At 37.9% G+C, this 18,298-nt stretch overlaps 1 protein-coding gene across 1 annotated transcript; it reads right to left on the bottom strand.

The window, feature by feature from the left end:
- Window positions 1-3,864: 3,864 nt before the first annotated feature.
- Window positions 3,865-18,080, bottom strand: SGPP1 (sphingosine-1-phosphate phosphatase 1). The gene is made up of 3 exons (XM_010584187.1): window positions 17,463-18,080; window positions 6,499-6,588; window positions 3,865-4,490 (listed from the first exon to the last, which is right to left on the bottom strand). Exons 1-3 carry the CDS (start codon window positions 18,078-18,080, stop codon window positions 3,939-3,941), a joined length of 1,260 nt encoding a protein of 419 aa, XP_010582489.1. The 3' UTR covers window positions 3,865-3,938.
- Between the last annotated feature and the right edge of the window lie 218 nt (window positions 18,081-18,298).

Here is an 18,298-nt window from a genome sequence, read left to right as displayed (position 1 = left end):
ATTTACTTACAGCATGCAAGGTTTGTTTGTATGTATTTGAGCAGCTAACAGCCACTAACAGCCCTTAAGTATTTACAAGTTCAAAATTACAATCTTCACATAAGTAGCAATTGCTTACAACAAGTTCAGGACACTCCCTGGGAAATAAGCAAGAAACTGAGTATAAAATAATGAAAGCAGTAATAAAAAAATAGTAGCAAAGGAAAACATAATAGCTTTTAAAACCCAGACAATTTAACACTGTTCTGGTAAAAAAAAAAAGCCACATATCACATTTAGAGATGCCATTTTAAAAGAAATGCATCTGGGTTTTTTTTTTTCCCCCAGGAGAAAAGCTGTACGTAAGCTTAAAAAAAATTCCAAGCAAATACGCAAAATACAACTCCCTTTGGTTTGCCAATTTACCATAAAATAGCTTCTCCACCTCTCCCCCTCCCCCCAATTTGCAAGGTAAGTGGTAAGGCAAATGTGATGACAGGCTGAAGAGCTTCATAGGTGATCACACAGGAGAAAGATGCTTCAACACCAGTTCATGGTATGGGTAGCAAAAGTAATAGCTTTTTTATAAACATTAAACCATTTTCAAAATAACAGATTCTAAAATTTACCCAATATGCAATGCATATGTTAGTTCTGATTGAGGGCCAGGTCAGAAAAAATTCCTGCTCCTGTGTTTAAGGCAGTCTAAGACTAATTTGAGTCTCTTCAGCCTCTTGGAAAACACAATTTTGTGCCAAATCACACTCTACGTGACTGTTAGTTTCAGGTTTTATTTCATACAGTAATCAAATAAGATAAATTTAACTTGTAGCTTTTCGTAATAAATGTGTATTTATATTTGCTTCTATAAAGTAGTATTATATCTCTCTCTAGGACTATACAACCTGGAACTGAGGAAGTTCACTAGCAGTGACATATGAATACATTTTTGCACCACCATGAAAGGTTTCAAGTGTATGGTCTTTCTGAAAAGACATGTTAACTACCTTTTAAAGCTATGTTAAATTTATTTATAAATAATTTGGTACCAGCTGATGCTTATACTAGAAACATTTTTCATGTTCAACTCTAGGAATAGCTTAGGGCAAACAAAGTGCTCCAGTTTTACCTGCTGTTTTGTTATGCCTGATTTGAAGGAATCTTAGCTTATTATTAAACAAAAATATCCTAAGATACAAATATTTAAGGTTTTTTTTTATTTTTGCATTTCTGTGATTCTTTATTCTGTAACAGTATTCATATTGCCTGATATTTTGTGCTAAACTGCCCTCTTGAGCCTAGCCCCCTATAAAACATGAAAATAGAATAGTAAAACTTTTTTCATGTAAACTTCAGTAAAGTAGTTGCAGTCTTAGAGATAGGGTTGTAAAGGTGCTGTATAAACATTCTGATATACATTTCCTGGGTACTAGACTATGTGGTACATGGAACATGACATTTTGAAGTTACCCAATGTAATGTATAAAAATATAAAATATCTATTTATGAGTAACAGTAGAATAAGCTACAGTGCAATTTTCCTTAGCCTGTTGAAAGCCCTACCTGCATATGGGTTTTTTCCCCCACTCATTCTCCATCTTACACAGTAGATTTTATTTTCCATTAATAGTACAACAGAGCAAGCACAGCCAGAAAAGACAGCTTTAAGAACACTCTTATGCTATAAACTTGAAGTTCCTAGAAGTCAAATATGTACCTTAAAAAAAAAACATCAGTTTTGCTCACTTGTCTCTTCTGTGCTAGAATTTAAACATTTTTTGCTATAAACTGTAAAGCTAGGATATTTAAGGAGAATGTGCCCTTAATTTCAGAGAAAGTTATCCTATTATTTTCACCAGTCCTCAGACTAATTTAATGTAATTGGAACTACACCACTTGCTCAGGGCTTTAAGTGTAAGGCATTTTGTGTACATTCCCCCCAGCTATTTATTTATTGACTATCTTAGTGTGCAAAGCCAACACAGTGGAAATCCTTCCCTCAAAACCTTAGAAACCAATTTACCTTTTACTGCACATTCAGCATTAAACTGCAAAAGAGGAACAGATAAAAAAATCAAATCCAGAAATATGCACTGAAACAAGCTAACCGTTTTCTACTAGGTAAAGTCTTTTCAACTATGTAAGTTGTTTAACACACTATCAGTTCTGAATACATCAGTTTGAATACATTCATAGCCATGCATTCTGAATGCACTGAAAAAATGCATCAGAAAAGTCAGCTTTTCACATCATCTAATGCCAGCGTACCATAACCTTGACTGCTCTGAGGAAAGAGATACAAAGTTAATTTTGTTAATTCACATATTAACAGTTTGGAGATAGGAGCGCCAATACAAAAAACTTTCCAACTCCAAATATTGTTTACAAAAAAATGTAAGCTTTGTATCCTATCTAATCACTATAGTTCCCAACCAAATTATGTTTTTCGTGAAAAAATGTACAATACAAAATTAAGCAATTCATGTCTGGCCAGGCAATAAGACAGCTCTTGCTGCAATATAACAGTTCCTGACATGGAAAGAACAAATTAGGCAACACATCAACATAGACAAGATGAAACACAAAGAGGCACGTGAAATTACAGTTGAAGGGTCATATTCTACTCATCACTGGAAAAAGGATCATGAAAAGCTGAAAAGTGCATAATAATTCAGTAAAATTTAGATATGCACGAACCGTTTATGCATTGACCATACTGTCTTGACTGCTCACAATCTGCCTATCAGAATTATGAAAAATTTAATTTGATCACTATATTGTCTTACAGCTATCCAAATTGGGTAAAAGTGATTATCACCTTTAAATATTGTATGTTAATGCATAAAAATACATATACTTTTTCTAGAATAAGGATTATATTTTCTAAGCAAATATCTAAAAACAATGGTCCTTCTAAATTAGTTTGGAATAAGAAGTGAGGCCCATTTCTTTGCAGAATGGGGTGGCTTTATTGTTTATATGTTTAGATAATTAATTTTGAATATCTGTCCACTGTATAAACAATCTCCAGAAAAATATATCCTCTTCCAGTAACTTACAATACACATTAAAAATACTTACAAAAGGGATTATTGTCCATTTACAATATCTTGAGCTTAAGGACACAATTCTTGGGTCACTTCATTTATGCAATTTTGATCAGGCTAAACTGAATACTCCAGTTAACTTGAACCATGCCTGCAACATGGACAATCTAACATTTAAAAAATCTGCCTAATTATGTAGGATTTTAATTAAAATTAGGCATTTTTACATCACAGTATATATGGCATTTCTTAATTTAGCAACAGAAAGGCACAGTTATTAAACCATAAAATACAGTACCTGAATCATATATACGCTAGTGATATCTACTAATGCCAATCCAGACATTTTACTTCGCAGAGGGGGCTAGACAAAAAGGCTTCTGTTTGGTTTTTAGAAAAATTCAACCTCATTACAAGTTTGGTCCGTTAGAAATGCCTATTAGCTGAAACATCTTGAAGCAGGACTTCAGGAAAGAATAGAGGAAAGCAAATTTAGCAGTCTATGGTCCAACAACTTGAATAAATTACTATGAAATGGCAAACAGATCATGAATGGAGCTTTCTGATTAGCTGTCAGACATACCTGTTAAAATGTCAATGTATACAGGTACAGTATGACAGACATTCCAGATACATTCATTGCATCACACACACACAGATACTTTGTTACAGCAATAAGTCTAGACATAGCATTTATAGAGTTCAGCACTTCTGGTGGACTGATATTTGACTTCTGGCCCCGTATCATACCCAAAGATGTGCAAAGTTCTTTAAATGCTTTGCCTGTTATGTATTGCTGTTAAAGTGAAAACCCTGCTAAAGCCAAGCTCACTGGCCTTCCCTTAGCAAACTAGTGCACCTCTTCAAAAACCAACTTGCTCTGTCCTCCCTGTTTAAAGTGATAAAACTGCATCAAGAAAGACCAATAAAATGGAACAGGCAAGGAACTATAAACATGAGGGAGAACCCAACCATTCCATACGTAATATAGCGATAGGGAAGCTCAACTTCCATGCGTTGTCTTGCTTTCCGTACATTGTCATGTGGTATGCGAAATATTTTACATGCCAATGGAATAGTGGCTTTTTTCATTGCCACTTTTGTTAACAACAGAACTATTACTCCAATCAACAACCTCAATATGGCTTTTCCAAACACAGTCACAGTGAGAGAGGAAAGAGATAAAGGTAACATATCGGGAAGAGGATCTAGCTTTAGACCCATTATGTAGTTAACGTGAGAACCACAGGCTACTCCAGCACCACAGCCCAGTATCTGAGCTGTGTCCCCCCGCGATGTGCTCCAGGTGTCTAGAGTAAAAGAGAAGATGCCCAGGGCTAAATGGAGACTGATGATAATTAAGGGTGCATATTTGTAAGTTAAGTTGAAGTTATCAATCAGGTCCACAACTGGATGGAAGACAACCAAGATGAGAATAGCATACAGAAATCCAGCAATAACATCCTGTTGGAGAGAGAGAAAGATACGGTTTCATTGCAAAAGCTATTTAAAAAAAAAATTTAGTTACATTAGCATGGAGACAAGCCTAGTTGCTCTGTTGCTAAAAGCAACTTGTGGATTCCCATCTTTTCTCATTTACTGTACAAGATTAAATCTTTTTTATGCTAAAGATAACGTAAGGAATTGCATTTCATCACCTATTAGTAGGACATCTGCATCATGATCAGATCATGAATGATCATTATCATGAATGAAGCCATAACCAAATGATCCATGATCAAACAAAGTTGTAGATCTACCTATCTGCTGGCTACAAAGGTCCTTGTCCAGGACTGGGGCATTCCAGCCTACAGTCAGCACAAAGCTAGCCCAGCTAAATAAGTTCTGCCAACACTCAACACTGGATCTAAGTGCCTGAGTGCCAACACCCAGGCACACTGGCAGCAACAGCTGGTAAGGCAGTCGAGGACCACTGCAGCTAAGCATTAGAGCAGCTTAGACTTTCCACTCCAGCTTCAGAATTAACAATACTGCACGAATGGAAAACTGTTTCTAAATATTAAAGGAAGAGGGAACTTCTGTGGCTTCATACTTGATTTTCAGTTTTATTATTGTTTTAAAAATGTCTTTTCTTAATTAAAAGGTTACTCTATTTTGTAATTTAGCATTAAATTTCAGTTACTGTTGATGAATCACAGTTGCACAGAATTATCTGCAACTTCTGTCACCTTAAGTTGTTAGGAAGGAATTTGTCAATAGCTTTTTAGAAATCCAAGCACTAGAAACCGGATCACCTTCATTCACATACTTATCAACTCTTCCATGTGAGCCAGGAGGTGGGACTTTTGTCAGCAGTATTTTTATTGCGCCATCTTCAATGAATCATTTTTATTCACTTCCACTAATTGAACGCTGATAAAAGCTAATACAATTGACTGATATGAAAGTCACACTTGCTCATTTCAGAAGCAACCACAACAACTTTCTGCCATATTTGCCACCCTACCCCCACCCCCTCCAAACTTAGGCACCATGGTTGATTTATATTACAGGCAACACATGGTTAATTGTATTCACTCAAACACTATAGAAGATTCAGGTATGAAACTGCTGAATAACCTAGTCTATATGATGCATCACTATTTGTTGCATGACTTTGTTCTAAGACATTATCTGTCAGCTGACACTGTCAGCTGAAATATCAGTTCATCCCATTGTCTTACACACAAGTGGTTCTGATTTGGGAAGCCTCCTAATCACTAATGCAAATACATCATGCAGTTTTTCTGAGCTGCCTTATTTTCACATCCTCCTTTTACACTGTGACCATCTACCAGCTTCACTACTCACTACCAGGCTTACTGTTTTCTGTTAGCTTTTCCCCTCTAGCAAGTGATCCTCAAAAACCTCTTTAGCCATACTTACTAGTGGTCTTCCATTCGGATTACCATTTTGTCGTTTTCTTGTTTTCCCATTTTTACATTGCATGCCATTTGTATTTCAGTTTGATTTTTTTTTTTTAATCCTTTTTAACGAAGAAGTCTGTTTTTCAAAGATGACAACTTTATTATTTGGTTCTTTAGAAGCTTTGGCAAGTGAAACCTCAGCATTTAGCATGGCACTCTGAAATGCTCATGCTTTGAGTGGATGTTAACAGCCACTCTCTCATCCTGCAAAATTCTTTCTACTCTGTAGAGGAAAACTGAGTCTACACTTCAGTACAGTCAATTTCTGCACTAAACTGCTAGTAAACATCAGCTAAGTTTCAACTGTGGATTGGGTTTATGAAAGAAAAGTATAAATTAATATAAGTTTGACATCCACTTTTAACTATCTCAATTTCTCTGCTGGAGAAATGTTAAGTATTCCGTTCCTATACGGTCGGACATACTAAAAAAAATAAAAATAAAAAGCTATATACAATTACTGCACTGTAAAAACTTAAGTGTGATGGAAGTTTATGTAATCCGAACAACATTAAAATAAAATTTTACTAGGATTATTTTCTTACCAGAATTGAATGCATTCCCATATAAATTCGACTACAGCAAACCAAAGCACACCAGCAGAATGCAAGGATCAGTCCAAACATAAGGGGATACTGGTAGGGAAAAAATTGAAAGATTGTATTAGAATTTGGAAAAAAAATACTAAAAATTCCATCTATAAGAATTCGACAATTAACTCCAATTAATGCAACTTATGCTCACCCTTTTCCTTGCCCTAGCCTACCCAAGCCAATTAGACCACCTCAAATAAGTCCACTTTCCATAAAGTCAAAACATTAAGTCAAACTTTTTCAACTTTTTCCTTGTCCTCTTCCTTTGCATTCAGGATATATGAACTTCAGGACGTTGGTCTTATCTTTTCAGACAAAGCAGTAAGAAGTTAAGAGATCTTTGTAGCAGTTAGTCTTGCTATGTTATGATATCCTAAATTGGCAATATGGGCAGAGACAAGCCTTGTGTTATAAACTGTGGAACAGTTTTACACTGGGTGAAGCAGCTACGTAGTATACTAGTATTTTTAACAATTAATCCAGACAGAATCTAGTAGCTTCACCTTTCTCCTGAAAAGGCAAAACTCATAATAATTTACAAATAAATTCAATTCCTTACACACTGTTTTATAGTTTCTGCAATCCTTGACTCAATCTCTGACCATCAGTATGAAACTCCTAGAACAGTACTCTTTTTTGTTCTCTAGAAACCCACATAAATTTCCTCTTAAAATCCACATTTATTAAATAAAAACAAATACTTTTTTCCAATTATTTCCATCTTCTGATAGATTTTTTTTATTAATAAGGACTGTTTAACAGGAACAAACTAAATACTTTGTTTTAATAAGCATATATCAGCATGTGTAGAAAATTAGTATTTTAACTTTCTTAGGTTTTGGATAAAAGTATGCTAATTCACATATTACAGCACAGTAAGAAATACTTTCCCCATTACCATATTGCAAAATATTGTACAAGACAGGACACAGCTTCCTTTTTTCAGTGTTAAAAGTAATTATTAGTTCTATGAAAGAAGCAGTCACGAGACAAAATGGCACGTTTCCAAAACTGCTTCACTTCCTACACGAAAGCAATGATAAACATTTTCAATATAAACAGGCAGTCTAGATGTACTTGAATCTCAGAATAAAAACTAGGAATTTTAGGCAGTTTTCTTGGTCTTTGCCTTGCTCCTTTTATGGATAACCTGAAGGGTAGAATACCCAACAGATTAGAGAAAGTATCTTTAATCTTATTAGAGAAAGTTCTATGTCCTATGTGAAGGCCACTTAAAAGACTGACAAGCTTCTAAATCAGTCTTTCAAAGAAAGGCTTGAGAGAAGATTATCAGTCTTCTGCATTATTCCAACAATCTGAATTCTCAGCTCCAGGACCACATTAGCCTGACTAACCTAAAAAAATTTTCTCAAATTCGCAGAAGATTGGGAAGCTTACATTTCACATAAGAAACAGATTTCACATTAAAATCAATTCCAAGTGCCCGGCTCACAGTGGTGTTATATCTAGTTTAAACTCTAATTCCTGTAGCAACATTTGTCTTTGTTTCTGCTACATTCATCTACAAATTGTACCTAAACAAAATTATGTATTTAATGACTTATTTCTAACAGAAATCATGAAGGAACAAATTCAGTTTCCTGCCCTGCAGAATTATGCTAATAATGGGCAATACACCAGTAACTAGGTCATACTCAAGAGATGATTGCAGAGCTATCAGATGCTGACATTGTTATAGCAGCCACAAAAGTAATCCTTGCACCCTATGCCAAGAGAATACATTACAAGTGTAGCCCCATCACTCATCCCCATTATGCCTCTACCATCATTTCCACTGATATCAGGGTAAAAGTAATGCTGCCTGCACCAGGAATACACTCAAGCCACACAACTTCCCTGGATGGTGCTGCTCCACTCTCCCCCACAGAGGACTACCAAAGCCAAAATGCTGTATATACAGGGACAGGTGTACCCTACCCTATATTCTCTGAAGAGGAGCTTCTAGCACCTCTTTACATGCTCCGAAAGATGAAAGCCTGAGAAGACAGCTTCTTGTTTGTCAGAGACTAGCAAGGGAAGATTTACTACCTCCAGAAGCAATGCAAACCTCTCAACCAGAAAATTTAATAGCATCACAATTACTTGGTGGTAGAGTGAGCTTGCATGTGTTCACACACTGTCAAACAGTTTGAAACTTTTTGCCCATCACTTGATACTGTATGTCCATTCTTGTTTCCTAGCTCACATCTTTTGTGCTTTCAGGCTCCAATCAAGGGTAAGGCTTTTCTTCTAATAAATTAAGACTTTTCCTGCATTTCTGATATACCCAACAGAAACAGAAGCTGGAGCTTTAGCAGGAAGACCAATGAAGTGCTAAGCTCAGCAGGCTGTAGCAGCTAATGATACTGCGGGTAAAAGTTGGGATTGTGGGAGAGATGATGTTAGAGCAGCTAAACAGCAAGATCCTAAGAACAAGGAATATGAAGGAAAAGGTGTATGTGAGGAGTCTTTAGAGTCCCAGGCAGGCTGTTGTAAATAGCCTGTTTTCGCTCATAACTTTTAAAAGCAGCCACTGGGTTCAAGAATTCCTAGAACACTGAACTGGTACCACCTGCTTAAAATCTGCCTTGAGGTGATAAAGTAACCACATATTTTGTCCTCACATGTAGGGATAGGTGTACAAGGTGACTAAAGGAGAATATTAACACTCCCACACACCTCGTAGCTCAGCAAGAAGACTGCTCAGCAGCATGCCAAGTCATAACACCTACAGGAGACATCATCTTTATTCTTAAAAAAAAAAAGCTGATGCCATAAATTTACTTCCAAATTACTGTCTGAAAGTAATGCAACACTGAGGTACCAGCAAGTATTTTCTAAACATTGTTTCATCTAGAAAATAACTGCCTGTATGTATTTTGCATATATACATTGGTTATACCGTGGTTATAAGTATCTGTAACCTCCCACTGCCTAGGCATACAAAATCCTCCCAAATACCAAAATACCTTGTATTAGTATAGTGCCTTAAGACTATTAATATTTTTTTATCAGCCCTGTCTTAAAATAAATAGTGGATTTCACAAAGCTTCTCTCCTAATCACAAATGAATCTTCAAAGAAAAAAAAAAAACAAAACACCAAACAGCTTTTACTATGTTTTCTACTCAAAATTGGCACATTTTATGAAAAATTGATGTGAAAAGTTAATATAAACTAATCTCAAGTGTTCACGGAAGAAAGCTGTAAGCACTAATTTTTGAGGTTTGCTTGAGTCTCTCATTTTGGAAAACACCGCATTCACAAATTTGAAAATTAATAATTATCAATTACCTTTGAGTTATAAACTTTTAGATCTTTTCTACATAGTTGTATACAGACACGCTGACAGCTTCTACTTAAAAAGATATTAAAGCAAGACTGCTGAATTCCAGCAATTTTTGTTCCACGGTTCCTCACATGCCAGATCAGACCTACAGAGGCACAAAGGACAAAAGATCACAAGTTCACTTCTACCCTCTTCCCCAATTCATTGCTATTCTTACTCATTTAGGCATCAAAAGGCAGACTGGCATCATACCTCCTTTCAGATGAGGGTCTGAAAGGTTGTCAGAGATCACAGCTGGCAGAGGTAGATATAAAAACCAGGTTTCATTCTCTCAGCTTGTTCTTTCTGATAACAGAATTGACATATCTTCATTCCTGACCATACTTAGAGTCACTTTGAAACAGATAATCAGGAACAGCCCATTTTAGAAACAAACATCTCAAAAGTCTGCCTCCGTGCCCTCAAGACCACCTTATGTATATCCTCAAAAACTCATTATGCTTTCATAGCTAACCATGCCACCTCAACAATTTTGAGTATGAGGAGCATTTACTGAACTGCATACTGCTTTCTTTTTTCTAAATTAAAAAAAAGCGAAAAACTTGAGATTTGAAAATCTTAATCTTACACAAAAATAGACACTTGCATAGAACTCAATCTGAACTTCAAAATCACATGTTGACTCAAAACCAACATTAATCTGCCATTTTTCTCCTTGACAAAAGTAGCCCGCATTCCATTTTAGATCAAATCACCAATATCCAGCTTACACAAATATTTTTCCAAAGGCCAGAATAAAGCTTCGATAAATGCATAAGCATGTAGTACAAATACAATACTAGAAGATGAAGTGGAGGCAGATGGAATTGACAGCAAGGCAGAGATTGGAGATAGAGACAAATGCAACATATAGATTAAAAAGATACCCTTGCTGACATTTTGGCTTTTGAATGTTTGAAAAGATGCTTTCTTTGAAGGCACCATACCTATTAAGAAAAGTGTCCCAGTCTTGATGTATACGACTAAGGGACAGATCACCAAGCATGTAATTTAAAAAACAAAAACTCAAGGATAAAAAAGGCTAATTGATTTCCTAAATTCACATATTAAGAAAAAGCTAGGAATAAAGCTGATTGAGTAGACTACTCATCTTCTCTCAGGCCTCAATTTTGTTCCCATATCCAGAATCTGGTTTTAATCAAAGAAATTGAATTAAATTGGTCATATTTGGAAAATAGCAGTGAAACTACTCCCAGTAAGTCTTTGAGAATTGTATGCCCTATGTTTTTAATAGGAAATTATCATTTTATTCAATTACATCCTCCGAAATGGGCTTGCAAGCTTCTGACTGGATGACATAGAAAACGTTTCCCTCAATTGCCTATCCTCCTCCCTCCACTTAATCTGACCTTTTGCCAAGAGTCTTAATAACATAACCATTGTTTAAAAATGCTCATAAGGAAACAATCTGTCCTAAAAGCTTTGACCTAGGTCAGAAAATTCCTTCTTTCATAATGGAACACTCTTAAAATACACTCTAGATGCTCATTTCTTTACTTTTTTTAAAGCACATTCTACACTGGAGAAGTTTGCAGCATCCACAGAGGGTTCCAAACTAATTTTCTAATATTTTCAGCATTCTACAGTATTACTCAATGATCTTTTTTAATCATATGATTATTCAGAAGTTCAACTTGAATTTGAGATAATTATTTTGGGCCAGAGTTCACTGAAAGAATCCAAGCAGCAGTTGCAGCATCATGCTTTTAATAAGATATTTGGGCTATGTATTAGCAATAGTCACATGAAAAGCTATAATCAATGTTTACAGGAATGACTCTGAGACCCTGGCTGGCCAGAGGAGTACAAAAAGCACAGCATATAAATGATTTTGTGGAGGGAGCAGAAGAAAAGGGAGGATGGTTAAAAAGGAAAGACCACTTATCAGTCATTTTAGGAAAAATAAACAGACACCTGCATTTTCAAAACAGGCCAAGTGGTAAATAACACTAGTTAAGCTACATTTATCAATTACTTCCCTCCTTCTTCCACTGCCAAACCTTAAAATCAAAAAGCATAAAAATTTGAGAGTGCTACATGGCACTAAAAGAACCCCTTCTTTAAATTCCAAGATAAAGCTTCCAGTGCCAGCCCTGCAGGGAGTTAAAAGGTTTCATTTTCTGCTACACATAATCTGAAAAGAAATTAAGGCATTACAATAGGAATTGGAGCCTGTTCCTTCTTTTCCTTGCAGTCATTACAAAAAAAAAAAGAAAAAAAATCCCCTCCCTTAACACACCCAGCAAGAATCACCTACAGCTTGCTCTGCTTATGTCCCCAACACCTAAAAAAATAGGTTTTCTGCAAACTGAAGTTTTCTCAGGTTTAATAACAGACCCTATTTGAAGGTACAAGGAGTGCTTTACATGTAGACAATCCACTAAGAAAAAAAAAAGTTGCTTGAGAAGGAAAGTATTTCCTTTGAGTCCTTTCTTCATCAAAAACTCTGCATCTAACCTTAACGCATTTGTTTTTACATATTTCCCCCAAGGTCCTTTACATTAACTAAAGATTTGCCTATGCAAAACTGAAAAAAATATATTTAATGCCAATCAACACAGTTTAATAGGACAGGCTGCTGCATACCTCTGGCAGAGATTCCCCAATGAGATTTGTAAGAACTGGCTACATTGTTTTAAACTTTTAAGAGCACCTGAATCAAACATTTCCTTTTTCCAGCTTCCTTTACAAGTAAACTACAGACATTAATATAGCCCACAAAAGACAACCTTACTACTCAAATACACAAGACAAGGCCAGTGCTGACCCTTCAAACTCCCACCTCTCTTTCTCAAGAGCCCTTCACTGTGTGGGCAATTCTGGGTTTTTAGATCACCCCTTCAGCTACACTTCTCATGTCAGTAGAGTTTTTGTTTGATTCTTTATTTTAAGAAACACATGTAAGAAAACCAATTAGACAAGCACACATCTCTCTGCCTAAGTTTCTTCACAACATTTTAGTATTTCAGCCAAAATCCATTTTGGCTTCTCTGAGAGATAAGGCATCTTCATATGCAAGAGCCTCCTATGTGTAGCTTCCAGTCTTATCATTACATCAATCTTACTGATAATGCAAGCCTTTCAATAAGGACAGTCACTTAAAACTAGGATTTGTCCACTTTCTGTAAAATTCTTACTATAGCAGTGTCACGACTGGGCTATTCATCCAACCCTGATAACCAATTATTCCCCATTCCCAGTGGGGATCTGAGAGAAGTTAGCTTTTTGAAATGAAAGAACAGGCAGATGATTCTAGAAGTGGTATTTAGCAGTGGTCAATCAGAATCACAGAATGATGCAGATCTCTCTGAAATCCCAATAAAGATCCTGTCAAACCCATCTCATTTGATTAGATTCATCAGCTTTGGTTGATGAAAGTAATGATGCGGATGAAAGATTTCTGGAAGGGTGTTTGACACAGTACCACATGACATTCTTACACAATTGGTACTATGGAAAGTCAGTAGAGCACTAAATAAATGAAAACTGAAAAATACTTTTAGGTGTGTCAGTCAAAGAAATCATTACAGAATAGATGCATTCTACTGCAGGTTTAGCAGTAGTGCTTATTAAGGTCACCATTATCATCAGTGAGTTGGAAAGACAGTCACTGATTATAGGATTTGCATATAAAATATTGGCAGACAAGTACATAGTGAGGACAATGCTGTCGTACTTAGTGATCTAAACTGCTTCAGAAGATAAGCCCTTTCAAACATTCATAAATTTGGTTAATGTAGTTACAGAGGCCAGCTACTCATCAATCAAGGCTCTGAGCTCCTGCTGAATATCAACTTAATGAAGTTTGTTCAACGGCCTACAGTGAGAGTCAGCAGTTCCGGACTCAGCTCATTAATGCAGAGCTCAGGAAGGAGTACAAACCCATCACTTCCTAATACAGACAACTACTGCTAGAGAAGGCTGCATCCTGCAGGAACTCTAGGAGAAAAGCATATTTTCTGTCTCCCTGACTGATTTTTTTTTTTTCCCCTCCTCAAAATAAAACAGCAGGGTTATAATACATTCAGGTACCACCCTAATTCAAGCACCATTTCATGTGTTGATACCTATTTGAAATCAGCAGTTCAAAGTAATCGAATAAAATATAAAGAAGACTTTTTCCTGTAGTCTCAGCCTTAGGCTTTTGGAGATTTTGTAGATAATTAGCAGTTCACACCATCTCTTCCTCCTCGTTCAGGACACGATACAAGCCAGACGGGCTCAAACTGTCAATATTTCAAAGAAAGCAGGTTTTCCCCATGTGATAAAGGTATATTTTCCTACATCATATTAAGATCTATAATCTCACTGTCTTTTAAATGTTTGTCCTCCTCTTTCAGGGTATCAGAGCTTCAAAGACAGAAAAAAAAATCAACATCTATAACACTCCTAAATTCTCATGAGTCTTTGGCATGAGCTTTGTATTTCAAGGTTCCTGAAGTGTCTTTGAAACACTGTTCAAAGTGTTTTTGAACAAATCAAAAAGTGGTTTTCCCTGTTGAGATTTAACAATATTAAATAAATAAATATATAAGATTACATAAGTGGAATCGAAAGTTTCAGGCAAGCTTTCATAATACAAGGCGAAACTGAAAAGTTATATCCCACAATGGATAGAACAGTTAGCTATTATGAAAATTATTTTAACATATAATTTGTTTCTGTCTGAAAGCTGGTTGCATTGAATATTCCCTGTGCTCAAAGTCTCTAACTGTGAAAATCTGTCACAACCACCTTTAAAATACATCATCTCTGAAAATATTTTACTTGAGCAATTGAATATATAAGCAAATATTTTTGGTTTACTGTGTATAGTCAAAAATGTTTTTGAATACTACATGAAAGGAAAATAATTGTAATAGGATTACTGATAGGCATTGAAAACTAGGAAAGCACAAACTTAATTCAATAGGTTAAAAGAAAACCTACTGGAATAAAAAAAAAAAAATCTGTTTTTACATGGATAATTTGGGCCATACATAGAAAAATAAGAGCAGATTTGCTCTGTTCTCCATGCTGGTCAAGGGAAAGACTCAGAGATTGTCTCTGATAGAAAAGAACTGTTACACAATACTAGGAAGTCATAGCCCAGTGAAAGCAAACTCCAAGTAAACTATACAGCAAAGTGATTCCCTTCTCACTGGAGTAACCTCTTTTAGAGCAAGAGTGGCTTTCTTTGGTTTAGTATAAACTTCAAAGTGCCTAACTCAAAGTTACCTGTATTCCAGAATAAAAGTCCCTGCAAAGAGTTATAGCTGTATCTGCTTAAATTCACACTCAGTCTTGCTCCACTATGATTTTTCTGAACAAACAGTCCTAAGATGTGGACTCATCATCATCAGGGTCTGTGTAATGCTTGCTTATACTGAATATATAGAAAGACTGTACCCTACCATTTGCCCACAAGTTTAAATCTAACCATCCGTATCTACTCGTAAACATGTATAATTTAATAAAATCAGAGTTATTACAAGTTCCTTTATCATTAATAGCTTTCCAAGAAGTTCTGAGGTCAGTCTTTTTTAACCCCACCTATTTCCAGAAAAGCATGACAAGTTACCATATAGATTCTACTCCCTTTCAACGCAAGTAAAATACAGAGAACAGCAGAAGAATTAGATGAAAGCTTAACTCTCTTAAGAGGCGAATCAATCAGAAGGGTTTTGGTTTTTTTCTTAACTGAACATTTTGAAATGGTAGAAGTTGATTTCAGAGAGGTCTGTTATTGCTATGCATTTCACAGGAAAAAGGAATTAGAATTAAGACTCAAACACTTTGCTTCCTCATTTCTTAAGCATGGTTCTAAATGAATAATAACAACACTGAATGTTTATTATTTCTTAATATGTATTCATTATGAATATGTTTAGTCAATTAGCACAGTATTTCAGACCGTAGTTGCAGGGTTGGCAAACCAAAGAACAAACTTGGTTCACTGGCAAAAAACCCGTTTCACACATTGTCAGTTTGCTGGTTCTGTAAAAGCAACGAAGCCAGGTTCTCCTTTGTACACATGACATCAGTCTGTGCAAAGCTAATCAACTGATACTACTGAATGAGGTTTCCCACATGCAAAGAAATAGACAACCAGTTCATTCTTCCAGCTGACACCAGTCCTATGCATCTAACAAGTAATAATCAAATATTCAGGTTTTAGTCAGTCATTTTAAAAAAACACTTTAATATTAAGCATCTCAGTGACAGAACTCCAAATATTTATTTCAAACACCCACAACACATGGCATTTTCTGATGCCTGCACAACTCTAGCAGAGTGATACTTCACATTTTCCTAGCAAAGAACATGAATCACTAATAGCTTTCTTTTGGGCATGCTGCATCACCTTGCAGAAGTAGATATATAAACTTTGGTTAAAGAGAGGTCAAATACAACCTCTAACCTTCAACTATCTCCTTCCTTTCAGGCACCCATTCTATATGCTGAGGTAGAGCCACAAACTGTCACACTGTGACAGCAGACAACTGGCGATTGTTAACAGTAACTAGGAAGACAGGAGTTCAGCCTCTGCATAAAGCTTAAAAAGAGAGTTCTCTCCACCAAGATGACATACATCTGACTTAAAATAGGCAGGTAGTATAATAAGAATTTGTAAACATTAACAACTTAAGAGTAGATTTACTGCCTAACTTCTTAAACATCACACACAGCCCTCAAAACCCTACACTGAACACTTGTTGCCTGGGAAAAGCCTTCTCCCTCATTTACTACTGAAGCTGGTGCAGAGATTTAGAGAGCTGAATGCGCGTTGTGCTTTCTTCGGAGTTCTTTCCCCATGCTGCTAACAGCAAGCGCCAGAGCACATGCCACAGCTTGTGTAAACCAGATGATCAGCAGCGTTACTTTAACTTAATATATTGACCCAGAGTGCAATAGGCAGATCTTAAGATTTTGCTGAATGAAGGTGTTGAAAAGATCAGAGATTATCAGTTCCTGCTAATTATTAGCACATTAATAGTTGTAAAACCATCTAAAAGCATATGTACTCCTCAAAACAAAAAAAATAATTTCCAGTTTACGGGTAATGAAACTAAAAGACGGCGTTAAAGAAAAGGCTAAAGCTACAGACCGCCTCAAGCTACAAAGTGACTCAAAGCAAAGCAGGATCAGCAAAAAGCCCTTTAGCTCCTGGCTCTCCACCAAATTCTCACTCAGTAAACCCAAACGCCTGAAAAAGTATCAGATGCCTATCCAAACTCTATGCAAAACACTCGCCCTATAAGAAAAAAGTTGAAAAAACCTCCTGAGAGCAAAATGCAAACTGTTAACGCGGACTTTTAATGCATACTGAGCTAACCATTCACAAAGTCAGCAGAACTTCCATTCAGAAGACAGAATCATTACAACAGTTCTTGTTACCTGAGCGCTCGCTTGGATCGTAGAAAAAAAAATTAAATTAAAAAAGGGGGAGGCAGGCAAGGAAAAAAAGGCACGAATTTCACATTTTCCCAAACTCAGCCACCTCCCCTCCCAGAAGAAATCAAGCCTGTCACACCCTTCTACCCCGGGGCTGGAAAACACGCGGAGAAGGACGAGGAGGTGAGCATTACCTGCCAGCGGCCGTAGCTGAGCAGCAGGAGCGCCAGGGGGATGGCGGTGCCCGACATGGCGTGGGTGGAGGGCATGCTGTACTCGGAGTTGTAGAAGACTTCCAGCTTCACCACGGGCGGGGAGGCAGGCCGCGGCCAGCGGATGACATCCTTGGTGCACTGCCCCAGGTACATCACCCACACCCAGATGATGATAAGCCTCCGCCCCAGCCAGGCGTCCAAGTTCCAGATGCAGAAGGGGAAGAAGAGGATGTAGAAGAGCTCGTTGCCCAGCTCCGTGCCCAGGCTGAAGAGATAGTAGAGGAAGCGGCTGCGGGTAGAGAACTCCTGGCTGCCGTCCTCCTCCGTGAGGGAGTTGCGCCGCGGCCTCCTCCTCCACCGCTGCGGGGGGGCCGCCCCGCCGGGCACCGTTCCGTTCCCGGCGGGATGCCCCCGTCCTCCCGCCCGCTCCGCGGCCGGGGGGCCGCCGTTCACCACCCGCCCCCGGCCCCCGGCCCGCTGCTCCGCCTCGGCCCAGCCCGAAGGCCCCTCCACCCCGCAGAGCCGCTGGAAGGCGGCCACTTTCCGCGGGTCCTGCAGGTGGGCGGCCAGCCGGGCCAGGCGCCGGCAGAAAGCCATGGCGGGAGGATGAGGCCGCCCGCGGGGGTGCGGGGGAGGCGGGCTGACGGTGGCGAGGCGCTGGCCGGGCCGGGAGCTGAGGGGGGGCTTCGCCTGAGGGGCAGCGGAAGGGACGGGGGCTCTCCGGGGAACCGCTCCCTGAGGAGAAACCCGCTCGAGGGCGAGGCGGCGCGAAGCGACGGACACCGCGCGGCTCTCCCCGGCTGGGGCCGCGGCCG

This window comes from Haliaeetus leucocephalus, unplaced genomic scaffold (genome assembly GCF_000737465.1).
Source record: "Haliaeetus leucocephalus isolate CR32 unplaced genomic scaffold, Haliaeetus_leucocephalus-4.0 Scaffold944, whole genome shotgun sequence".
NCBI lineage: Eukaryota > Metazoa > Chordata > Aves > Accipitriformes > Accipitridae > Haliaeetus > Haliaeetus leucocephalus.
This window is presented reverse-complemented; position numbering and strand designations above follow the sequence as displayed.